Below are 27,462 nucleotides of genomic sequence, written 5' to 3'. Positions count from 1 at the left end.
AGTGACCTGAAAAAAATCTCCTGCCAAATATCCTGTAAGTACCCAGAAATTTCACCACATTACACAATGACTATAAGTAGCATTTTGACATCTTCCATATGTATCTGATTAAGGAAATATGGAGATCGGTAAAACCAAGAGAAAGTTTGAAGCTACATAGAAATTTCCAAGACATCCGATGTGTTTAGACTGGTATTACATTGCTGAACGCTTATCTCTGATAGCAGAAACAAAAGAACAGGTCATGGGATGTTACAGATATTTGAACCTCTGAAGTGTTGCAAAGGATCAACGAAAGCAACTGAATACCCTAAGAAATCAATCAATAACACCAAATGTGATGACTGCCTACTGCTCCATAAATGATAAGGGGTGAGTAGCATTTTCCAATCAATCAAGCTAAGCAGAAACTCTCATTCCTTACTGAACATGACAGGACTTCATTCCAGTACACTCCAGAATATCAGCCAATTTCCCTTAGAAAGTCCTCAAGGAAGGCACCATTCATTTACGTAGATAGGTCTTGTGTGCTTTGCACCTAATTTTAGGTTATTTGCATTCAGATAACCTAACCAGTATGTTGCAAGCTTTGTGGATGGAATACCAAAGTTAAGGATTGCTGATGATGTCAAGATATTATTAGTAAATACTGCAAAGGCAGCTGAGAGGAATTAACTCTAACAGCCTTCTTGCAATAAAACTTTCCGACTCTAAAAATCCAGATAAAGGGTTCATGTTTCTAAGTGGAAGACTGACAAGATGCTGTCATGCTTCCAGCTACTCTCCCTACTGCAGAGATCCTCCAAGAATACTGCCTGCTCTCAGTACAGATGTGAAAGCTCTGTTAAACTAGCTGGTAATGACACTGTTTGACTGCATCATCATTTCAGTGCATGCCAAGGCTCCACCAACGGCTGAGTGTTTAAAGCTGGGTGTTCGTTCCCAGGTCTGGCAGTATGGTTGGTTTTCATAGCTTTCTCTGTAACCTAAATATGAGCCAATTTTCATTGGAAAGTCTCCCATGAAGAAACAACATACTAAAATATGTTACCAAATCCTCTTCTATAAATAAAGAATCAAGACCTAGAGTTAATCAGAACAAAAACCAACATAAAGCAGCCAAGATTTCCAAGTTGAAAATCTATTCCTTCCCACAACCAGTAGTCAGGTGGAACTGACCAGTCACAAAAGAGATAATCAGAATCAATGTGTCAAATTTAAAAAAAAAAAAAAGAGAGAGAGAGAGAGAGAGGCTGGCAATTTAAGTTAAAAGTTCTTAAAAAGATAGGGATGGTTGAGGAAAAGGACTGGTGATAAATGCAAGATTTCACTTCAAGATACACAAGATTTTAGGAAAATGTTTTAGCTGTAAAATGGCAGTGTCATTACACAATGTGAGGGGAATTCAGAACAAAGAAAAATTATCTGGTGAAAAACATTTTTCACAGGAACAATTAAACAAATTACTTTGTGGAAAAAAGCGTAATGTTGAGAGATTTATAAATCACTCAGCTCCAACAACTATGTAGGGTGACTATCTTCACAAAATTAAATTTTCAAACATTAATTAAAAAAAAAAATAAATAAAGTGTTCCGATTAAAAAAAGATATACACGTACAGCAATTGATAAACAATAAATACCCAATAGAGAGTAAAAAAACATTATAGTGAAACTAGGAAACTAGGGCAGTCTTTGATTTACTTATTTATTTTTATTCAGTTTTAATAGTAACTTAGAAGAGCTAATTCAATGAATTAAGAGAAACTAATAAAAATATTTTATAGTTCCTTTTTTAATATAATAAAAAAATATAGTTTACAAACAATACTTTATTATCCTCATCATTATTTTTATTCAGTTTTAATAGTAACTTAGAAGAGCTAATTCATTGAATTAAGAGAAACTAATAAAAATATTTTATAGTTCCTTTTTAAATATAATAAAAAAAATATAGTTTACACACAATACTTTATTATCATCATCATTTATTATCTCTCAGTTTGCAGTCCAATTCTTTTCAAAAATAGTACTCAGATACAAATCAAAGAGCATTAAGTAAATATCAAACATAGAGCTTGGATTACAAATTTCATATCATTTTCATGCCAATTATACTTAAAGTTTATTTTATTATTTGCTTTAATATTAAATAAATAAAATGAACTCAGAATGAAATTAAATGAAAGTAATAGCACTTTGAAGTCCTAAAAAGTTATTACACACAAAATATTTTCAGTTAAAATTAAAGGCTTTGCTATCTTCATTTAGGGCTCCAAATTATAATTCATCTGTAAATGGCCATGGCTAAGTGATGACTAACATAATTCCCTGCTATAAGATATTTAGCTGGGGAGGAGAAGCTTATTAGAGCAGCGTTGTCAAATTGGTGAGTTACTTTCTATTTTTATTACCGTTGTCGCATAATTATTACTCCTCTTTAGGTAGCCACAAAGCAAATCTTGCAACAGGTGTAACGAAATAATTTTGATGCAATTTGGCATCATTGTTTATGTTTAGAATTAATTTTGGTTTCAAAGAATAAGCACGCAATAAAATTCTAAGGAGAAAGTAGATTCGTATTCTATCCATTCTCAACAATGTGGTGATTTATGGACATGATGTTTAAAGATAAAGGTCAGTGAATTTGCTAATATTGACTTTATTGATTCAAAATTAATATGGAAATATTAAAAGCAGAACACCTGTTAGAGCAACGGTCATGAAGTGCTACAATTCATTAATAGCATCCTTAAATGGACCAGATTCAAAATACGAGGAAATTGAAATTAAATTTTCTTCTTTAGAGCGAATTGCTGCAGATTTGGCTGAATTGGATGATAAAATTTGTACTACTTTAATTGATGCCAAATCTGATGATTCTGGAGTTGGATATGAGAAACATTGAAGAATAGTGAGAAGAAATAGATACAGTTCTTGCATTAATCTTGATTAATCTTAATTAATTAATTCTTCTTAATCTTGCATTTGTACTAAAGTCTTGATAAAATAGCCTAAAAACAAGGTTTGGTGGCAAAGAGCTACTTATTGAGTATTACGTCCGTGAACTGCTATCATTGGTCATAAAAAATGCTGTGAACATGAAAACAGATTAAAGTCATGCAACTGTTAGATTGGAGTCACATCGGAGGTCTTTGGTCGATTGGCGTAACTACTGACAAGAATGATTGGAGTCACATCGGAGGTCTTTGGTCGATTGGCGTAACTACTGACAAGAATGCTGCCACATTATTCCCATTGGTGGAATCATGCATTCTAAAAAATTTATTATAGGTTTGGTTACATAATCCTGTGATCAATAAAGAAAAATACACTTATGGTGATAAGCTATCCCAGTTACTACTGTTTCTTCAAGCAGAAGTTGAAGGTGAGGATCAAATTTCTTTATCCAAAGCTGGCATTAAATCAAAAGTACATAAAAGATGAAATTTCCGTTTTAGCAGCAAATCTTCTAGTATCAGGTACTGAATTTATGAAACCTGCTTGTGTATTTTTGGCAAAACACCCTATTTTCAAGACTGTTTTAAAGGTTAAAAAAATGTATTTTGAGAAGAAAAAAGGATATTCAAAGGAAAAAAAGCCTATTTTGTATGGTTGAAAATCGGATATTGTTCAAAAACGTGTAAGGCAAATGCTCGAAGTATATTTTGTGAAAAGAAACACTGGACTATTGTACGACATGAATAGCCTAATAATGATAAGAAAATTAATTCAGAGACTTCTCACATTGATGAAATTTTAACATCTAACCAAAACCAAACAGGTCTTCTATAAACTTTGTGCTCATTGAAGAAAATGGAAAAAGAAGAACTGTAACAGCTTTATTTGACACGGGATCACAGAGATCATATATTCATAAATCTACCACAAAACAAATATGGGTTATTGCTCAACGATGTGAAAATTTAACACATATTGTGTTGGAGTGTATTACCTCAAGGAGGCAATATAACTGCTATAAAGTATTGGTGAGTAATTTAAAGAAGAATTACTCTTGTGAAATCTAAGTTTTGACCAGCAAGTTATTTGTGGGCACATTTCTAGTGCTCAGGGTGGACCCTGGATGATTGAATTACTAGATAAAGGCATCAGTCTTACTGATGTAGGAAGAGACTCCCTACCTATAGAAATTTTAATTGGAATTTGACTATGCTGGAAGTCTTTACACTGTGAATGTTTTCCACTTGTCATCTGGTCTTGTTGCAGTATAGATACTACTCAGCTGATAGTTATGGTCAAGATAAACAATGCAAATTAGAAATTGAAAGAAAAATATGAAGACTATAATGCAACGATCCAAGATTGGTTACAATCAAGAGTGGTCAAAGAAGTGCCGAGTAATAAAGCAGAGGGGAAAATACACTAGCTTCCACACACATCGACCAATTTTGAATGAAAATTCTTTGATATCGGTTTCACTGGTATTTAAAGAAAGAAAGAAAACATTTTCCTTCCTAAAGAAAGAAAAGAAAACATTTTCCTTCCTAAATAACTGCTTAGCAAAAAGGTCAAATGTTCTAGAGTTGCTTCCAGCAATACTGCTTAAAAATTTAGAGAGAAGACGATAGGCATTATTTCAGATATAAGGAAAGCTTTTTTACAAATTTCTGTGGGTCAAGATGACAAATTTTCTAAGGTTTCTTTGGTGGAGGGATGCTCAACAGTCAGGGACAAAAGAATTTTGCCACTGCTGTATGATATTTGGGCTAAACTGCAGTCCTTATCTTTTAGGGGCTGGGACTGACTCGCATCTGAAGCAGTATCAGCCACCTCTCAAAAGTATCAATGAAAGCTTCCTTTTATGTTGACAGTTGTGTGACTTGAGTAGATTCTGAAGATGGAAGTTTTTTCATTCAACAGGCAACTTAGATCATGGCAAATGTGCATTTTGATTTAAGAGGATGGCAGAAAACAGAAATAAAAGGGGTATATAATGAATCTGAGCATTTAAAAATAATAGGACTACTATGGGATAAACAGTAAGATCTTCATTATTAACACGTTCCAAATATAGGATTAGGAGATCTTCCAGTGACGAGATGGAATTTGCTATGTGTTGTACATAAGATGCTTGATCCAATAGGATGTTCTGTCAACAAATTAATAGAATCCAAATGGTGGGAGGGACTACATTGGCTGGCACTGGCTGAAGATAAGATAAGTGGCTTCTCTCAAATCCAGTTGAAAATGAAAAGAAAATAATGGCTGAAAAGAAATTCTAGTTAGAGGTGCTACGACCCACTCAGAAAATTTTAAGCCCTGGACATATCTTCATCAGTTGAAGTGGATCTGAAAGAAGTGAAACCTTCTTTGCCAGAACCCTCTCTTTCTGCCTTGCCAATGAAACAAAAAAAAAAAAAAAAAAAAAAAAAAAAAAAACTATAAGAAACTGAATACTATTAATTTACCTTCTAGATTTCTGGAATGAACTTTTAAATGCGTAATTACACCACCTTTAGATCGCCACAAAGCAAATATGGCAACAAGTGTCCCGAAACAATTTTTCTGATGCAATTTGGTATCACTGTTTATTTTTAGAATTAATTTTCATTTCAATGAATAAGCAGAAAACAACATTCTAATGAGAAAGTTACATTATGTTGAATGGAATCATATGTAGTAAATTTTATACACACAAACACAAACTGAACTAGATCGTGACTAGCAGGAGTTTAAGTATGAAACAGCTAGTTCTGCTTGTTTAGAATTCAGTGGGTCATTTAGTTAGACTGAGGTCTCTACGTATTGAATGTGAACAGATCTTCACAGCTGCCAGGCACCAAATACCATCCAAGATAAAGGTGATAAAGGTTTTTTTTCTAATGTTACGATTTTTATGCTACTCATACATAAACCTGTCATTTTATTTCTGGACTGAACTTTTTTCTTACAAATATAATAAACATTACAAGTATAATATAATTAAGCTATTTTAATATAGAATTTTCTGTACTTTTCTGCTAAGTGGATGTAAGTTGCCAAATAAGAGCCAATGCACTTTATGTGGTAGCGTATTTATATCACGAGGAGTTGAGCAATGATAATAGAAATAATGCAGAATTCATGCAAATCTTTGATGCATTTTTGAGTGAAAATAAATTACTGTGCACATGGGGAGAATATCCTCGCCATGTACACAGGGATCTGTTTTTGCTTACAACAAAAAGCAGAGAATTACACAAATTTATTTCTGCACACAGCCTTGGTATTCCATACTTTAAACATTATATATAAAATAGTTATTCTTTTCATGATGCTTTATGTTTGATGATCATTAGGGTTTAAGCTATGTAGTTAGATTTTTCATCAATGCTAAGATTTGGCACTAAGTGGTGTCTGAATTTTCTTAAGCAACGTGGACAGAAATGTGTTCTAGGTGCATTGCTAAATATTAAATTTAAAGAAAAAATTCTTCATTCATTTCATTAGAAAATACTCACCGATTTTACTGACTAAAAATGTAATTTCTCAACACAGCATCCAAGTTGTAAATGGAGAGGTGCGTTTTCATATAGATGGTAGCTATAACTAAAATGATAAAAAATTATAAAATCATTTGTATATTTAATGCCTACGCATCTCTTTTTGACTGAAATAAAATCCAAAGTAAGAGGGACAAAAGCTGCATAAGTGAGGTCTAATAATGATCATGCATCACTCTGTACACTTCCAGTCTTCTAGTGGAAAACTGAAGCTAAAATTTCTATTTTGATACAGGCACAAGACAGGCGAAAATTTTAAGTTACAAAGTTTTACAATACAATCTCACTCTTAAAGACATGCAGGAGATATCTAACATAATAAGTAAGAAGATGCGAATAAAAAGCAATAACTATGCAAGTATCTCATTTACTTAAAAAATACTTAGAGAAATACTTCTAAATACAGTTTGAAAAAATAACTCAATTAAAAAAATCAATTTTAACTTATTTATTAGATTGCTCAAAAAGTTCTACACATTTTAGGAGAAATACATTTTTTTTTTTTTTACAAACATAAGCTGTAACTGGAGAAAAGAGGCATGATCTGTCAACATTCATGCAGATTTGAGATCACATCTCTGTACACCTCACCTAGTTTAAAAGCAAAAGAGGTCTAACAGTTGCTTATTTACCTTACATTTTTTGATACAGGCCTGTTTCATGAAAACATCACTTAGTGATATGAAAAGGTAGCAGTTTATTAATGCAAGATCTGGGATCTTAGCAGATAATGCATATTTTTGTAACCTAATAGCTGGATTTCTAGGCACAAGTTATTCTGCACCTTCATGCAGGAATTAGATACCAGCATGCCATAATTTGCAAACTGCACAGTCCAAAGTGATGCAAGTTCCTAGCCAGAGTGGTTACTGTAGAGTTATGCACAAATCTCGTTAAATAAAAATCTGCCCTTTGCTTTCAAAAGGTGGATCACAGTTTGTTGAAACCTGCCTGTGGCTAAGTGGTTAAAACCACTGAATACTAACAGTTTGAAATGGGTTCAAAGTTGTTCTGGCAAACTTAATTGCATGGGCATTTCTATGATTTTTGCTTACATGCTTAACCAATTGCGCTAAAAAGACGTGCCACGCACGTCGAGATGCTTCTCAAACCGCGAGCGATGTGAACACCAGGTCGATAGGCATTTATCGAAAAAATGAAAATAACATGGTGCACAAGTCGCCTAACAACGAGATTGTTTATTTCTCAAGTTACAGCTCTGGACTGCTGTTTATTTCTCGAGTTACAGCTCTGGATTGCACTCGCAGATGCTGAGCAGCGTAAATGAGACTCTTTATTACTTGTTATATTGTTGAGCACGGCACAGCAACCGTGAAGTTTAGTCGTAGTGCAAGTGGTTAAATTCCATTATAAAGTCCTCCATGAAGAACTCTCTTCTGCAGATCCCACTAACATCCTTTACCTTATTTAAACTAACCAATCAAATTTTGACTGAGACATAGGCAGATAATTTTATTTAAAATACATATTTACTTGGGTTCCATTTCTCATTCCCTATGAAGATGAGGTTATCAAGATAGTTTCAACATATCACTGCCACTGGACTAGACTTCATTACTGAAGCGTGTTTATCACATTAAGTGCAAATATGTGGTTGATTAGTGCTGTGTATCCTTAAGATTCACACAAGTTCATGCACAGTTATAAGTTAATTTACAACAATCCACTACCGAATACTGCTCCAAAGACAATAAAAAAGTAAAAGTTGCCACCAAGATGTGCAGACTAAAGCTGCACATGTATAAAAAGGAGGAAATTCAGATTCTTACTTTTCTTTAAATTGCAGTCACCCAGGTGGCACTTCCAAGTCTTGTCATCATGTCATATTTATTACCACACTTTTTGTATTATTTCCATTTAATAACAATGTAACGCATCAAACCATAATTATTACACTTGAAAAGAAGATCCTCCTTACATTAAAGGATAAATTTTAATATATTTTTCTCTTTTTGTTTTGTAACAATTCTGAGAAAGACAGCCTTTCAGCTCTCTTCAGAATTTCCTTGAAAGTATTATTTTATGATTTAATCACTTTTAGTGATATATTGTTACTTATTTGTTTCCAGGCACATCAGTGACTAGTATAGTACATAAAGGCCTAAACTAAAATCGCTCAGCTAGACATGGCTATTATAATTAGTGATAATTGCATAGTTGATGTACATAGTAATTATTTGTGTCATTTATTTAGTATTTAAACAGTATAATTATTGCATATAGTAATAATTAAACTCCTCCTATATCTGCAGTTTAATTTATCAAAATACCTGATTATACCAAATTTTAAAACAAAAATACAACAAAAAAAAAGGGGGGATCTTACTTTTGATTAAATTAATACTTAAATGGGAATATACGTGAATTTCAAAGAATTACAATCATATAAAGAAGGAAATAATCGATTCAGAAAATTACATGCATATGTTCATGCTAGGAAAAAGTTAGCCTTTAATTTTCCAACAAAATATAATAAACTTGCATATAATTGATACCAGTATTAAAGTAATTCTACTTAAAATGAAAATACAGATATATTCAATTATTTTATAGATATATACACAAAATACATTACTTACTCCTGTCACGTCTTACAGCTAACCTGGGAAGAAAAGAAAATAATGCTGTGCAAAATATATTATAATACAGATTTGAAAAACAAGCTTAAAACATTTTATTTGCCTAATATCTTAGTTTAGAGTAAAGCCTAGAAAATCATATTTTATATTTACTTTAAATTTATGTACATTTTTTTTTCCATTTCGTTATCAACTGAGTAGCAACTTTTTTTAATGTTGTGTACTATTTCAAAATTTTAATATTCTATAAAAAAAAGTTTTCTTGATCTAATGTATAAATTAAAGTAATACAGTCAAAAGTCGCTAATTCGGACACCCATAATCCAGACCTCAAAGCTACAAACTTTCTGCGCGTAGGCGTTTACGTGTGCACGTAAGACCTTTACGGCTGCGAAGATGTGTGCGCATAAAAATTTTATGCATGTGCGTTTAATGTATAACAGACGGTATAAGCTAAGCTAAAATTATCTAATTCAGTTACTGTTGCAGATTGCGTTGTTCCTTAATCTTCAAATTGGATCCGGCTTATTATTTTTTGCAGACTGTTAGAGCAATTTTATAAAATTAAGCTTTAACTTTCGATTATATCAAATAGAATCCGAAATCTGTTTATCAATTTCACGTTGCGCGGCGCGGGGGGGGGGGCGCAATGAATTGGAAGTTGATCTGTCAGCACTATCCTTATCTTCAAGGCAGATATTTTTATTTTATTTGGCTTATAATTCCTTACTACTCAGTATTTCATCTCGATGTACTCCGTCCTTGATATGATTTAAAACAAGTTCCTCGTCATTATAATTCGCTTCCGATAGTGAAGAAAGTAACAGAGGTTATTGAAAACGAAAAAATCTCGATTGAGAAATTAGTCGGTATTCTCGACACAGCAATTATAGGACTTGAACAGCGGAAATTTGTAACTAAACAAGAAATTATGTCTGTTTAATAGAATTAAAGAGAAAGTATTATCACATGAAACGAAACAACTTACATTGAAAGAAATGTTTAATAAAGTAAACAAATAAATATTAAGCTTTTTCTTTTTGTAAATTTTGATACCCTTTAGATCATAATTGTTCTTTATTTCATAAATTACGTTTTCATATTTTTAATTTTGTAATTTCTGCATGCCATCTTACCAGATTTAAAATGATGATCTATAATCCGGAGAAATCGATAATCCGGAATCGCTGAAGTCCCGACGAGTCCGAATTAACGACTTTTGACTGTATCTTCAATATAAACTATTACCTACATGCATAAAAAATCTTAACTTTTAAATTATAATAATTTAACTTACTGATACATTTTCTAACCTTTGAATTACTATCTTGAAGCCTTCATCAAATATTAAAATATCTGTTATAATTAATGATATTAGTCCTCCTCATCCATCACTGATTGAAACTTCAGTGACACAAATCTGTGTTGATTTTCGTTCTTCAAAAAATGAAGTGAAATATCTGTTACATACATTTATGGAAAAGAAAATTATGAGTTAAAGTAATTCTGTTGAAGAAAGACCTAAATATCATCCTCTTAAAATTCAATAAGCTTCCTACTTGATGTCAAATAAAGCTTAATTTTAAAAATCATTTAATCATAAAAAAATTTAACTTAATTTGTGAGTTCAATATATTTTGATCTTGGCTGTTGAATTATAAAACTATGATAAAGTTTCAAACAACAAAATTTTCCAGTTTATTTAAATAAAGGTAATTTCTAGCAAAAACAGAGATTATGAAAAGAACTGGTCAACATCATGACATTTATTTCATGACTACATTAAGTAAAAATTAAAAGCAAGTAATTAAAGTAAAAATTACTTACAAAGACACATCTGCTCTTGGCAAATCTCCTGTAAATAGAATTACGTATTTGAAAAATGAAATAAAAAATACAATCAACTTTCGATTAACTAGGGTTATGCAAGAAAAACGTTAATGCATAACCTAAAATCACAGTTAATCTAAATATAATTAAAAAAAAAAAAAAACACTGGAAAAATGAATAACCTGTATTATAATTAACAGAGAAGTTCTAATAAAAATTTATTTATATTTTCAAGCAGAATCTGGAGAATAAGTTCATTTGGTTAAGAAAATTAAATCAGCATTTAAAACAAAAAGAGCAATTTTTTTTATCCTATTACTATTGTATTTTGATAGGTGTCCATGTGAAACAGAAGATTAATGGCTGCATACTTGACTTATTTTAAAAGAACAGTTTATAATGCTAATACATTCTGTATTAGGAACAAATTATGTGCTGCTGTGAATATAAACCACTAATAAATACACTCATATCCAAATTTATCTTTACATACATTAAAAAAAAAAAAAAAAAGTGTTATTCCATGAACTACCCAATCAATGTAATCTATATTTGCAGAGAAAGTGTGAAAGACAAGTCTAATTCACTTTACCTAATCAGAAGTAATCAAACAGTTTCTGATATATAGGGTGGCCCAGAAGTCACTTTACATTTTGAAAATTAAATAACTTTTTCTTAAATGACTGTATTTAATTAATTCTTTTTTATTTTTTGCTTATTCACATGTCCATTCAAATGGAAATGAGCTTCATCTCCCATGATCAACTTGTGAATAAACTCATTGTCATTTCTTGCAGTTCTCTGAAACCTGACAGCATAATTTACGCGTTTCTGAAAGTCTGCTGGTTTTAAAGATTGCACTAATTGAACCTTGAAAACGCGTCACTAAGTTCCTTATTGCAGGCCTACTAGGGGGATGTCGAACATTAAAATGGCGCATATCTTTGCGTTGCAACAATTGACCGCCCATTTTCAAAGTAAAATTCAATTATCTTCACTCGTTGTTCTGTTGTAAACTTATCCATGCCAAAAATTTCCAGGGATTATATTTTTTAATTCTTAAAAGAGAAAAAGAAATATATTAATAGAAAAAAAGTTATTTAATTTTCAAAATGTAAAGTGACTTCTGGGCCACCCTATACAAACCAAAGCTTTAGGTCATCTGACAGCATATAAAGTGCTTTGTTCAAAATAAAATATCTGAGTGAATTTCTGCAGTATAGTATTTGATTTCAATGTGTAAGGACTCAAAACAGTTTGTTATGGCTCCGAAGTATCATTTGAAAGAATTTGTGAAGTGGTGAATCATTGGCCATTTAGAAGAAGAGCAGATAATCATAGAAACAGTGAATTGGGCGAATATCTCAAGAGAGTCTCCATGCTAAGGGAACATTTCCAGAGCTCTGAAACTGTTGTAAGGAGGCCTGGACATGGTTGTAAACTAATAGTAACTGTTTTTTAAGATTGATATCTGGCAATAACTGCTCATTGTAACAGAAAGTCCATTGCTTGGCAGTTAAGTTCAGAGCTTGGAGCCGCCAATTGATTTATGTGTTATGTCATGCATCATTACACGCAAATTCATAAAATTATAGTTCACAGTATCTGACAAATCTGTGATTTCATGCACATAAGGATAATTTCAGACATGAGTGTGTCATGCCAAACTGTACTTAGAAGGCTTAATGAAAAAGGCCTTTATACTAGAAAGCCAAGGGTATGTGTTTTACTGTCTTCTCAACAAAAGAGGTATCACTTGAAAGAACACCAGAACTGGTGTTCTCTTTACTGATGAGTGAATTTTTAGTTTAACATCTTATTCTAAAACATGTTTACATCTGGAGGGAATAAGGATTATGAAATATTCCTAAAACCTTATGGAATGCTGTAGTTTCAGCAACACAGATGTTATGGTATGGGAAGGAATAATGATTGATGGACATATGCCTCTAGATGTTCTCTTAACCTCTTCGTTGTCCGTAACACGTCTAGCGTGTTCAAGTGAATTTTCTGCAGGGGCGGCCTAACACACTTCCAGCGTTCTTCTACAAACTTTTTAATGTTTAAAATGTTCACTTGTTTGAGTTTTTATTTTTTGTTTGTTCTAATACCTCCTAAAGGGCAGTACTAATCAGGCATTCTATTTCTAATTGAATTCCCCCTGGGTTTTATGAATATTCGCGCCATTTTACATAAGATACAAGACAGTGAGAGATCTTCAACGTTTACTCAGCAAAAAAAGAGAAAAAATGAGGTTGTGAATTGGAAAGGCAAGAAGGATATACGTTTGATGAGTACACTCCATAATAACTCTATGATTGATGTTGAAACACGGAAAAAGAACTGTAAAAAAAAAACCAATAATTGTAAAAGATTATAACAAAATGGAAGGAGTGGACCACCTGGATCAGATGTCATCAAATTAATCCTGCTGTTAGAAATAAGCAGAGATATTATTACTTTTCCATTATGCTTCATTTCCTTATAATTTTACTTAATATTCATTTACATTCATCCACTACGAAAGTTATGTATGTACAGAGAAAACAACATTGCACGTTGCGGGAAAACGGCAAAAGGGTTAAACAAAAGATGATCTGTGGCTGGTCTGAGACATTGGGATGAAGTCTTAGAAACTTATGCAAGACTTTTCAGAGGTGCATATGGATATAACTTTTTATTTGTGGGTGATAATGCTCATCCACATCCAGAAAACATAATGGAGTTACGACCGGCTACCACCACGTGTTTCTGAGACTCTTTTGCCAATGCTTTATTTTCTTCTTTTTTTCCCCTTTCTTGTAATTTCATTCTGACGAGGAGAGACTTTTAGCTGCCTTCGTAATTGATTGAGTGTTGTAAATATATGTATGCCAAATACAAGGTTGTTATTGTGATTTTGATAATGGAGTTATCTTGGAAAAGCAGTTGCAGGAAGACATCCTCCTTATACAGATGAAAATGATTTGAAGACTGCATTGCTGGAGAAGTGGAACTTAATTCCCGAAACAGTTGTTAACAACTTTACTGCCAGAACGAAAACATGCGATATATGCATACAAATCAGGGGATATCACATTTCATGTTGAATTTATATGCCTTAATTTTTTATTCTTTTTTTCCTTACTTTCCTCGTAACACATTTTTATTGTTTCATGCTACAATTTTATATTACACACAAGTTCATAATAATATAATTTACAGTTTTGAACAAATCCACGATTTCATGCATATAAAGATAATTTTGGACGTGAATGTATAATGACACTATCTGCTATCATTGCGATTGTTACAAACATTCTCCCCTCTTCTGTATGCACTTTTGTTTTTAAGCTGATGGTTTGTGATGCTCATTTTTCAACTGTTCTACAATAAACAAACTTAACTTTTTTAAGAGAGTTAGTCCACCCCTTATTAACTGAAAGTGGAATGTAGAGGTTAACAAAATGTGAATATTTTCTATATTCTATATTGCACGCTGTAGTGTCGCTTCAGTTCCGTTACGTTTCTAATTAAATTTAGTTAAAGCGGAATGGCAACACCTTCTAGTCTCCGCGAAGAACGAAGTAAACAAACTTCAAGTTTTTGTCACGCGATGCTACGTGCATGTAAAATGTAAATAAATCTTATGAATAAGAATCTATAACATCGTATGGAATAAAATATTGGTTCCATTGGAGTCAGAGAAGTGTTATTTTCCTGCATTTGCACACCAGACACTTCACTGATAAATAATTGGCAACATCTCACGAGAACCAAGCAAAAGATGGCACAAAAAAAGTTGGAGGATTGTTTACTTAATTTATTACATTAGGGGTAGTAGAACATGGTCAGCCATTTCAAGCCTTTAATCTTCCATAATCGCTGTCACTAGGAAGGGGGTGTGTAGTGTCGCTTCAGTTCCGTTACATTTCTAATTAAATTTAGTTAAAGCGGAATGGCAACACCTTCTAGTCTCCGCGAAGAACGAAGTAAACAAACTTCGAGTTTTTGTCACGCGATGCTACGTGCATGTAAAATGTAAATAAATCTTATGAATAAGAATCTATAACATCATATGGAATAAAATATTAGTTCCATTGGAGTCAGAGAAGTGTTATTTTCCTGCATTTGCACACCAGACACTTCACACGCCCTTTAATCATACTATGCCTGTGCAACAGATGGCCCACAATAACCTTTTTAAATATCATTGAAGCGGGCCCATTAACAGTTTACGTTCGAAAAGCAAACACTTGTAGTTGCAATGAATAATATTGTCAAAATTTTTATTTTCACCTCATATTTTTCCGTAGACACCGCACCTTAACTGCTGTTATTTGCCAGTTGTTGGTGGTCTGGCTTTGTTGTTCATCTGACTCTTCTGCTACCATCAGTTTAGTTATGTTCACTGCTGCTGTATGTAGTTGCCATTTTCCATACTATATCGCCAAGAATTTCTCTTTGATATATTTGTGCATTTGCAGTCAAATACCGACTAAAATAGCTTTATCAAAGAAGAGAAAAGTTGATACTAAAAGTGATAAATTTGGAGAGAAACGGATTGATTATGATTTATTTGTAATGCAGAAGAAAAAAGCCTCTTTGTTTGATATGTTTGGAAATTATTTCTATTTTGAAGGAACTTAAAATGTTATTACAAAACAAAACAAGCTGATTATAACAGTTACAAAGGTCAACTAAGAATAAATAAAATAGAAGATTTTAAAAGAGTATATCTACAAAAGCAATACTGTTTCAACAACATTGTTTGCATAAGCTTTATTATTAGCAAAAAAATTGCAAAATACTTGGAACTATATTCCAAAGGTGAATTTGTCAAGGAATGCCTTACTGCTCTCGTAAAAGTACTGTCCTGAGAAAAGTAATGAAATTGGAACAAAGACATTTCCCAGGGAAAAAAAAAAATGCTTTTACTAGATTCGACCTAAAGTGGGAAAAGCTAAGCAGAATATCTACCACTGGAGCTCCTTCTATGATTGGATCAAACGTAGGAGCTGCTGCCCAAATAAAATCAGAGTTATCTGATAACAAAGTCAATATCAAAGATTTGTTTTTACTTCACTACATTCCATACCAGCAAAACTGGTGGGTAAAATCAATCAAATTTGCACATATGATGGGCATGATAACTCCCTATATAAATTTTTTATAAGTCAAGGGCACTAAATTACTGTCAGTTTCAAGAATTTCTGGCCGAAGTTCCTTTTGAGCATGAAGGTGTTAGATTTTTACTGCAAAGTACATTGGCTAAGTCAGGGAAAGATGTTGAAGTGTTTTTGTTATTTGAAAGATCAGGTTATCTCATTTCATGGATATGAAAGGAACACATCTTCAGAAGCTAGAAAGCAAACCCTGGCTATGTGATCTTGCATTTCTTTTCAACATTACAACATATCTTGATTAACTCAGTACTAAGTTACAAACTTAGGAACAGTTGATTCATGAGCTTTATGGACATAGCAAACCATTTTAAAATAAGCTTTGGCTCTAGGGAAAAGTCAATTTAAGGAAGGCATTTTCTCACTACTTGCAAACCACAAAAACAATTTTGATTGCGAATCATTTGTGGATGCACTGAAATTTTTGAATCAAGAATTCAACACTATGCTAAGTAATTTTCAAAACCAAGAAGCAAACTCGCAAATTTTCTCTTTTCCATTTGATGTTAATGTCTAACTAGAACCATTTTCTTTGCAAATGGAATTTACTGATTTAACAGAAGCTTGTTCTGAAGGATCAAGGACAATATGCTGATTTTTATAAAAACTATTTCCCATGTGATAAATTTCCAAAGCTGACACCTTTTGCTCAGAATAAAAATGACGCGATTTGGAAGCACCTATAAATGCAAACAAAATTTTTCAAAGATTACATTCATGAAAAGTGAGATGTCGTGAGCAACTCAACGTTGTATAAACAGTAATTTCTTTAAAGGTTAAATTTTACGGTTTGGCAACATTGTATTTTTTTTTTCTTTTTTAAAATAAAATAAAATGCACCATGACTTTGCATTAAGGTGGATTGCCTGTTTTATAGTGAATTAATTGGGTGGATTGCCCGCATTACTTAATTATAAATTTCTCTTTACGTTTCTTTTAATGGAGTACCGACTGAATGGACAAAATTCAGGTAGAATCTCGTAACATGGTGACCCGGACGTGATATTAAAGGTACGTTATTTTGAATTACCTATTATTCTGAAAATGGAATTATTTGTTAACCTTTTCACGAAGGCACACCTTTGTTTAAGACGCTCATGCGGGGTGGAAGGGAATCGAAGGCAGTCACCGTACAGGACGGAGGGTTTGCGTCACTAAGCCTAATTTTATAATAAAAAATCAGAAAAAAAAAGTTTCGCTTCTAGCATCGTAATTTTTTGTATCATTTTATATTATTACTTGAGCTCTTATATATGTTAAAATTAGAACTTAATAACATTTTTTTCTTTATTTTACATGAACATATAGTTAAAAAATTGCGTATCTTGTAAAATAATTTTCGGAAGCGCTATCCAAATTATTAGAAAGTTTTAATTGATAAAATTCATCAATAAAGTTTAAAATTAATAAAACAACACAATAAAGACTATTTACAGTAAGAAGTAACAAAATTGAAAATGAAGACTGTGGTAAATCTCGAAGCACGGAGAAATATCACTTTCTAACTCTTTAGAAAATGAATTATCACTCTCATTTGCGTTAGTAAATGGTTCATTGATCATACGAGGGTATTCTTCCTCTAATAAATAGCGCCTTCCCGCCATAAAAGACTGTAGGTGAGGCTTTCAGAAATAAAAAGAGAAGAAACAGAAATATATCTGAAGGCAATGCAAAACGTAAGAATACTCCACATACTAACCCTAAAAGACCGTACACAGTAAAGGAAAAAAAAAAAAGATTGGATATAAATCAGACATGCGAATGTTTTCATTAGCACGCAGCGATTTAAAGAGCTCACCTCTGTTTACGCTTTCCCTCCCCCCACCCTCGCAAGAGCTGATGAACAAAATACCAAAGTCAAGCAGAATATATCAAACTCAAGGTCAGGAACATAAAACTGTGTTCATTTCAAAAGTAATGGACATAGGATGCCATCTAGTGGCCTTCAGAAAAACGTTCCAGCTTAAAATGCGTATACGCATCCCCCGTCCTCTGAATGCAATCTCTAGCGATGCGTGAATGGGACGCCCGGCCGTAAAAGACGTTCTTAAGGAATGCGTATATGGGACACCCGTCCTGAAAGGTTTTAAAAATGCTCTTCTGTGAGAGCTAACTTCACGAAGTGTTTTAATGGTTTGAATGACATATTAAAGGCAGATAATGTTAACCCTCTAAGCGGCAAGGCCGTATATATACGGCCTTGAATATTTATTGTGATATCTGTAACAACGTATATATACGTGCATATTAAAATATGTCAACGAAATTAAGGCAATATATCAAAAGAAAACAAATTCAGGTATGAAATACCAGTAGAGATTTTACATTAAAATCAAAAAAATAATTTGTTCTCATGGTAGTTTTGGGCAATTTGTGCTTTCTTAGCGAAAACCCTGGCCGCCCAGAGGGTTAAAGAAGAGAGCATTAGATCTAACTTTGTTAATTTACGTAGAATTTATTGTTAGCTAACTGAAATAGATCAGGAAAGAAGCTCTTAATTATTAGAAGGTAAAGACGATAAAAAGTATCAGAACGAGTACACGATAATAAAAGAATATAATGAAAATTTCGTAAAGGCAAAAGTAAACGTAGAAATGTATTTAAATAGAATTTCTAAAACCGAAAGTTCTGTTGATTTTTGGCCCATTCAAAAACGAAAGTTACCAGAGATCGAACTTTTGAAATTTGATGGGGAAATCAAAGATAGGCTTGCCTTTTGGAGCATATTAAAAAAGAATACATGACAATGAAAATATTGCGAGAGAAAATAAATTTCAATATTTAATTCAATGTATGACTGAAGGCTCTAGAGCTCGTGATATTGTCGATAGTTACCCACTGACATGTGAAAATTATGATAAAGCTATTGTATGCTTAAAATCAAGATTCAGCAGGGAGGAATTACTAATTGAATTTTATATACGTGGACTTTTAAATCTTCTTGTAAAAAATGTTACCAAAGGAAAAAAAAAATTAGACACATCGAAATTATATGATAAATTAGAATCACATCTAAGAGCATTGGAGTCCATAGGCTTAACCTCCGATAAACATTCAGCTATACTTTACCCTCTTGTAGAATCGTGTATTCCGGAAGACGTTTTCAGAATTTGGTTAAGAAACCCTATAGTTAACACCAAATTCGATTCTTCTGAAGAAAATGCTTATTAAATTTCTTAATAATATTAAATTTTTATTAAGAAATTTATTATTGTTCCTGAAAGCTGAAGTTAAAGGGGAAGAACGTATTCGTCTAGCAAAGGGATTTGTTAGTAAAGAACACAAATTTCAAAAGGAAAAAATACAGTGTTCTGTTCCTAGCAATCCACCAACGGCAGCAGATTTGATTTATTTTCGGGAACAACAGAGAAGAAAAGAAAAAATGTTTGTATATTTTGTGACAAATTGCACGAAAGTAAAAATTGCTTTTCTGCACGTAAACTCAAGTTTAAAAAAAAAAACAAGAAATTTAAAAAAAAAGGGGGGGGCTTGTTTTGTCTGTTTAAAAATTGGACATCGTTCTAAATTTTGCAAGTCCAACTTCAAATGCGTTCTTTGCAGTAAAAAACATTTGATTTTGATGTGCCCAGAACCCCCTGGAAATAAGATGAAAGGTGACGTACAGGAACTTGAGAAGACGTTGTCTGATGTTAGTTCCTCTAACTTATGCACTTCTGATGAAATATTGCTTCAAACGTTACAAGTGAAACTGAAGACTAAAGGTAAAAAGCTACAAGTACGTGTACTCATTGACACAGGCTCACAACATTCTTACATTCTTAAAGAAACAGCTAAGAAATTAGGTTTGAAGCCTACAGAAAACAGAATCTTAATTCAATTCACTCTTAATTTGGGGAAATACAACTAAGAAAAGGAAGCATTATGTTTATGACGTTAACCTGATATCTTTGAAAGGGGACTTCTCCTGTAACATAAAGGTTCTGGATCAGCAGATCATTTGTGGCAACATTCCTTGGTTGAGAAGAGACCTTTATAAGGAAAAGTTAAGAGAAAATAAAATTTGGCTCACTGACTATGAAGAAGGTTGCCCTGATATTGATCTGTTAATAGGTGAAGATTATTGTGGTAATATACTTACAGGAAGAATATGTACATTGAAATCCAACTTGATCACATGTGAAACTTATTTATGATGGGCTATCATGGAAAACATGTCCGAAGAAAGGTTTGACGAAACTTCATCCCACTTAGTGACATCTTTACTGATTAAAAATTCTTCTGTGGCTGATTTGTGGAAATTAGATACTATAGGTATAAAGAATCCTACTGAAAAAAGAACTAAAGAAGAAATGGAACAGTCCATTCTTCAGCATTTTCGAAAAACCGTTCAGAGAGATGAAAATGGCCGTTACATCGTCAAACTACCTTGGTTAGAGACGTACGAGATGTTAAGTGAAAACAAAGATATAGCTGAAAAAAGATGCATAACTACTACTAACTTCTTAAACTTCTATCTAGAACTTCTTAAAGAAGGAAAATATGATGATTATTAAGCTGTATTTAAGGAATGGTTACAGGAAACTATCATCAAAGAAGTACCTGATAGTGAACTGGGAAATCCTTGTCATTATTTGCCTCATAGAGGTATTTTTAAAGGAAATTCTACTACTAAGGTACACCCTGTATTAGATGCTTCGTGTAGAGGTAAGAACTCACTTTCGCTCAACGACTGTCTAGAAAGAGGACCAAATCTTCTCAACAGAAGTCCTTCATTACTTATGAGATTTCATCAGAAAGAAATTGGTGTAGTTTCAGATATACAAAAAGGCCTTTTTACAGATATCTGTGGCCAAAGAAGACCAAGATTTCTTAGATTCATATGGTGGGAAGATTATAAGGAAAGAAGACAAAAAATTTATCATCACCGACGAGTAGTGTTTGGACTTATGAGCAGTACTTTTTTGCTAGCTGCAGTTCAAGATTACCATTTGGGACAAAACGAAAGCCATTTTCCTGAAATCGTAGAAAAGAATGCATTCCATGTGGAATTCCTGAGGAATGCATTCCATGTAGATAACTGCATAACAGTAACTAGTCAAGATAAACTTAAGAAATTCATTTTTGAAGCAAAACAGATTCTGGCTATAGGTTGTTTCGATTTAAGAGGTTGGGAACATTCCAGTCTAAAAGGTGAAGAATGTCAAAAACTTGTCCCTGTTCTTGGATTATTATGGGACAAAACTAAAGATGTTCTGTTTTGCGGTCTTGAAAAAATTGATTTCAAGCAAAAACCCATTACTAGAAGATATATTCTTTCGACAGTTCACAGCATTTTCGATCCTATAGGAATTCTGGGTCCAGTAACGATTCGTTTGAAACTGTTAATACAGAACAGCTGGAACCTGAAGATTGGTTGGGATGAAACCTGTTTAGAAGATATTCACCTGGAGTTCAATAAATGGCTTGAAGATTTACATCTGTTGACAGAGATCAAAATTCCAAGATATATCCAAAGCAATGTCCCGGAAGAAAAATGGAATTTTCATACTTTTTGTGATGCGAGCAAGACCGCCTATAGCGCAATCGTATTTCTACGAAGCGAATGTGAGAAAAGGGTAAAGGTTTATTTGTTTGAAGCTAAAAGTAGAGTGGCTCATTTAACAAAGATAACGATGCCTCGTTTAAAATTGTTCGCATGCCTGATCAGAGCTCGTCTCACTGCAACAGTGAAAGAAGCGATGGATTTAAAGAGAATATCAAGTACCTGTTGGACTGACTCCTCTACCATTATGTTCTGGATCAAGCATGAAGATAACTGGGGAACATTTGTAAGTAATCAAGTGAAGGAGATAAGAAATTTAACATCAAAGGAACAATGGAATCATATTACAGGAAGCGACAATTCGGCTGATCTCCCATCCAGAGGATGTTCCGCTGGAGTTTTGCTCAGATCCAGATGGTGGGAAGGTCCACCGTGGCTTAAACAGCCTGAAGAAAATTGGCCTGTCTCTGAAATTAAATTAAATATGGAAGACGTTTCTAAAGAAAGAAAAAAGGGAATAACTGCCTTAGCTACCTCAATTGCTCCAAAAGAAAAATGGTACTTGCATCATTTTTCTAAATATTCGAGAATCATTCGGCTGATAGCTTGGATTCTAAGATTCTTTCATAATTCGAGAAATTCCGATTACAAACTGAAGGAAGAATTATCTGTTCAGGAAAGAGAAGCAGATGAGAAAAGGCTTTTCTTAATTGCTCAGAAAGAATCTTTCCAACACGAATCTACAAAATCAAAGTTGAAAACTCTTTGCATTTTCACTGATAAGGTTTAATGAGACTGAAGACAAAAATCCTTTGAAGAAATGATACAGATTATTTCATGTGTCCCATACTTTTACATTCTGATCATCAAATTGTAGAAAAGTTAATTTTCGAAAGACATACAGTACTTTCCCACGCTGGAGTTCAAATTGTTTTGACGGATATTCTTCAATGGTTTTGGATTTTAAGAGGATGCAAAACAGTTCAAAGGTTAATCACAAAATGCATTCGATGCAAAAGATATAATGCAAAAAAAAAAAAAAAAAAAAAAAAAAAAAAAAAAAAAAAAAAAAAAAAAAGGAACAGTTCCAAACCCACTGCCTGAAGATAGGGTCCAAGACACTCTAGTTTATGAAGTAACTGGAGTAGACTTATCTGGACCTCTTTATCTAAAGGATGGAAGGAAAAGTTGGATACTTTTATTCACCTGTGCTGTTTCTATGGCTGATACAAGGACTTTCCACTGACAATTTTTTGTTGGGCTTCAGAAGGTTCATAGCCAGACATGGACGACCAAAAACTATGTAAAGTGACAATAGTACGAACTTTGTTGGGACTAACAACCTCTTTCTTTTACTTGATTGGAACAAAGTTATGTAAGAATGTTCTATTTTGAAGATTACATGGAAGTTCAATCCCCCCACAGCTGCATGGTGGGGTGTTGGTGGGAGCATATTATTCAGATAGTTAAGAAAATTTTGAGAAGAATATTAGGAAGAGTCTGTTTGAGATATGAGGAGCTGTGTACCATTCTCTGCGATAGGGAAGCTGTAATCAACACAAGACCATTTAATTATTTCTCTGAAGATCCTGAAGATTTAATGCCTTTAACACCCTCAATGTTTATTCAGGATATAAGAACGGTGGGAGTTTCGGACTTGGACCATATAGATGATGTCAATATCACTAAGAGATATAGATATCAACAGAAATTATGACAAGATCTCAGAAAAAGATTTTAGAGATGAATATTTGGGTCTTCTAATTCAGTCCACAGATAATAAAGCTACTCGAAGACAAATATATTTAGGAGATGTGGTACTTGTGGGAAGTGACAACAACAACAAAAAAAAAGATTGTACTGGCCATTGGGTCGAATTATTGAATTATTCCAGAGTCAAGATAATTATGTTAGAATGGCAAAGGTAAAAACAGCTGCAGGTGAATTGATCCGTCCTGTGCAACGATTGCATCCTTTGGAAGTGATGGACGACGAGATCTTGTTTTTACCTAAACAAAACCAATTTAACAATCCTGCTAGTAAAGAAATTAACTTTAAACCTCCTGATAAGATAATTAAAACTAGATGTTTTAGAACTATTGCAAAACCTTCGCGTTTTAATTAGTTTTTCCCTTTTATGATTATACCAAGTATTGTTTAGCCTCGTTATTAAGTATATTGTATTTTGATTATGTTTCGTCCACCATTAATGAAAAGGTGGGACGAGATGTTGCGAGCAACTCAACGGTTATATAAATGTAATTTCTTTAAAGGCTAAATTTTACGGTTTGGCAACATTGTATCGTTTTTTATTTTATAGAATAAAAAAAAAATGTACCATTATTTTGCATTAAGGTGGATTGCCTGTTTTATAGTGAATTAATTGGGTGGATTGCCTGTATTACTTAATTATAAATTTCTCTTTATGTTTCTTTTAATGGAGTACTGACTGAATGAACAAAATTCAGGTAGAGTCTCGTAACACAAGACAACAAAATCAACAAAAATTTACTGATGCACACCGGGAAAACAGCTTGCCAGTTTCAATGTCTGCAATATCCTCGAATACTGATTATCTTGTATTAATAATCATCACATTAGCATTTTTCTTAAATTTAAGAATATTATCTTAGTACTAGAGATATTAAAATAAAGGTGTGTTCATTTTTTATGCTTTCATATAAATAAATTGTGAAACACTCAAACTCGCACAATATTTCTAATTTCTAGTCCGGTCTCTAGACCTGTCAAAGTTGCACACGCCTGTTATAAACATACAACTATGCAAACTGAAACTGGAATTTTTAGTACAAAATGCAAAAATACTCTCAGTGCATTCACAAAAAGTTTCACTTACATATTAAAGTGAGCAACAAGAGGTTATACATTCCTTTAGCATAGCAATTTCTCAAGATGAATTCCACTTACTCATGGAATGATTATTGAAGTTCTTAACAAGGATAAAATGATTAAACAGCAGATTACTTAAATGCAATATTTAATTTCAGCCCCAGAATAATTCCATATGAGAAAAATAATAATACTTAAGTCATTAAACTCGCTATATGCATGGAAAGTTTATTCAAGTCTCTTAGGGACTTGCAAAAACTTATAGAGAACCACAGTTCTTTTTGAAATGTGTAAACTTATTTTTAAAAATGTTACAAATAAACACATGAAAAGGAATTCAAGCCAATACAATTACAGCTAAAGAAGTTATTTTGAATTCCATTTCTAATACTACTGTATTTGTTAGCTTAACTCTTTTATCTGATACACAAATCCTGAACATAAATCAGTTTCTTGCAATTTGTTTCACTGTACTTCCAGTATGACACAATGTTACATTACAGTATGATTTAACTGCTACAGCAATAATGTCATTGCAATATGCAAAATTAAAAATTTTCTGGAATAGTCAATTTTCAGATATATTGCATTACACAACAATACATTTAAAAAGTGCTGTGATATATTTTAAGAGCTGCAGCAGTTTAGAGCAGCACATAACCACTATAGCAATATCAATACACATATTTGATAAATGCTATTCAAAAACTGGAATTCTGAAAACTTGAATTTTAAAATTTCCAACAGTAAGACAGGCATTAACAATTGTCAACTGTAAACAGGCATTAACATTATTATTTTAGCTTAACAAATTAAGCAATAAAATGCTTAATTTCAATTTCTGAAATACTAGTAGTATGTGAGTTCATTTATTACTATGTAGAATGTTGCTAGAGGAAAATACAAAAGGTCGTTACCAAACCTAACATGCTGGTCTGTGATACTATGACAAACAAGATTTACACAGGAATTTGTGCCCAAAAATGCAAACGGTGACCACTAACTAAGATTTTTATGAACATTTTGTGGAGTGTTGCCGAATCTCACGGTTGGCATTTCAGCATGATGGAGTGGCCACACATTTTATCAGCACTATGCAGGAATACCTTGATCGAATATATCCCAATTACTGGATTTGTAGAGGCAGCCCAGTCACATGGCCACCGCTATTCCCTGACCTGACTCCCCAGGATTTCTGCCTGTGGGAATACAAGGATGGTATATGAGATGACCATAATATTTGACATGGATCTCATTGACAGAATCATGGAAGCTGCGGGACATGTCCATGACACACCTGCCCATTTTGAATGGGTCTGTACATCTATGCGTCGATGTTGCGAAGCATGCAATTTGGTAAACAAAAGGAATTTTGAATATCTTCTATGATTTAACCATGTTCTTTAATAAGAACCATATTAATAGAGTATGAAGTCTGAGATTCAGACTCATCAGGACTTCGGCAATTTCGGATATTAGATCATCATTTTAAACATAGTAAGATGAAATGCAGAAATTATAAAATTAAAAATATGAAATTGTGATTTATGAAATAATGAAGCATTTATGATGTAAAAGGTATCAAAATTTAAAACGTTTAATATTTATTTGTTTATTTTATTAAACTTTTTTTCAATGTAAGTTGCTTAAGTTGCTTCGTCTTTTGTGCTAACACTTTCTCTTTAAATCACAACAGACATAATTTCTTGTTCAATTACAAAGTTCCATAGTTAAAGTCCTGTAATTGTTGTGTTGAGAATTCTGACTAACTTGTCAATCGAAATTTTTTCATTTTCAATAACCTCTCCATCATTTACTTCACTATCGGTAGTGGTATTTTCTGGATCCAGAACCATACTACAGATTTCACCATCTATTAACTGACTGATGATTGGACACTGTCATTGAAATGAAAAAATTATGTTATATCATCTACATTTATTGCTGCTTCTCCACATTTCTTTACAAAATCCATTAATTGGAAAACTTTACCTTTGGATTGCGTTCCCTGAAAACCTTCAAATTCGTGGCTATCATCTTCATCATCCTCACCATGAAATATAGTAGCTGGCCATAAATTATACCAAGCAATTTTTAATGTATCTAGAGACACATCCTTCAACAATCTTGTGATGCTCCACACTGTAGATTTTATGCTAAAATATTCCAAAAATTCTTGAATAGGCTTGCCATTATTCAAGAAATTTAACACATATTTTAAAAATTCTTCTTTATATTTGTATTCCAAAGAGTGCACTACTCCGATATCCATAGGTTGAATGATGGATGTACAGTTTGGAGGAAAGAATAATATGATACATTATCTTTCACTAAAACTTTAAATGAAGTATGGGCCGAACAGTCCTCTAGAAGCAGGGCAATTTTTGCATCCTCAGGTAAACCAACTGAATTCAAATGTTGCCGAGCCGATGTATGAAATGATTTTCCAACCAACCATTCATAAATGCTTGTGTCATCCATGCTCTTTCGCTTGCACAATGTATAACGGGGAAAATCTATACTCCTTTAAACGCTTGAGGTCGTGTATCTTTTCGGATTATGAAAAGTTTACACTTTTGCATTGCTGCAGCATATGCACATGCTAAAATTTTTAGTCTCGCTTTGGAATCATTGACACCAGTTTAAGTTTTCATCTGAAGTGCATTGACGTATTTTTTCATGCTCCTAAAAAGACTAATTGCGTACAAACTGGCCCTACATTTAATATCAATTTAAAGTCCTTAATGAGGTGAAGCAGTTCATATAAATTTGATGTCTGTAAGTCAACGTGTTAAAAAATTTGCATATTATAAGTTTTTTTGGCAATATCTCACCATTTAACGGCTCATTAATGACAATATAAATTCTTTAAATTTGAATTTGATACACTAAATATATAATTTCATTTATTAATATATTTTTAAATTTGTCGAAAGCCATTCTCTCAATATTTTCATACTTTATTACATATAAACGCATATTTGAACTTTTAAATTTAATCTTTAATGATAAAAA

The 27,462-nt window shown here is 32.8% G+C and overlaps 1 protein-coding gene across 1 annotated transcript in view; it reads right to left on the bottom strand.

The window, feature by feature from the left end:
* The window catches only part of LOC118196753 (uncharacterized), a 135,674-nt gene that overhangs the window by 16,952 nt on the left and 91,260 nt on the right, over positions 1-27,462 (bottom strand). Inside the window, exons 7-9 of the mRNA XM_085809101.1 lie at positions 10,930-10,957; positions 9,103-9,125; positions 6,461-6,548 (exon numbers count right to left, since the gene is read on the bottom strand). Coding sequence (XP_085665227.1) covers positions 6,466-6,548; positions 9,103-9,125; positions 10,930-10,957 — 134 coding nt within the window. The 3' untranslated portion in view covers positions 6,461-6,465. The remainder of the gene's footprint in view (positions 1-6,460; positions 6,549-9,102; positions 9,126-10,929; positions 10,958-27,462) is intronic.

This window comes from Stegodyphus dumicola, chromosome X2 (assembly GCF_044657685.1).
Source record: "Stegodyphus dumicola isolate Sdum_Otavi_A_Nest chromosome X2, ASM4465768v1".
In the NCBI taxonomy this organism is placed as follows: Eukaryota; Metazoa; Arthropoda; class Arachnida; order Araneae; family Eresidae; genus Stegodyphus; species Stegodyphus dumicola.
This window is presented reverse-complemented; position numbering and strand designations above follow the sequence as displayed.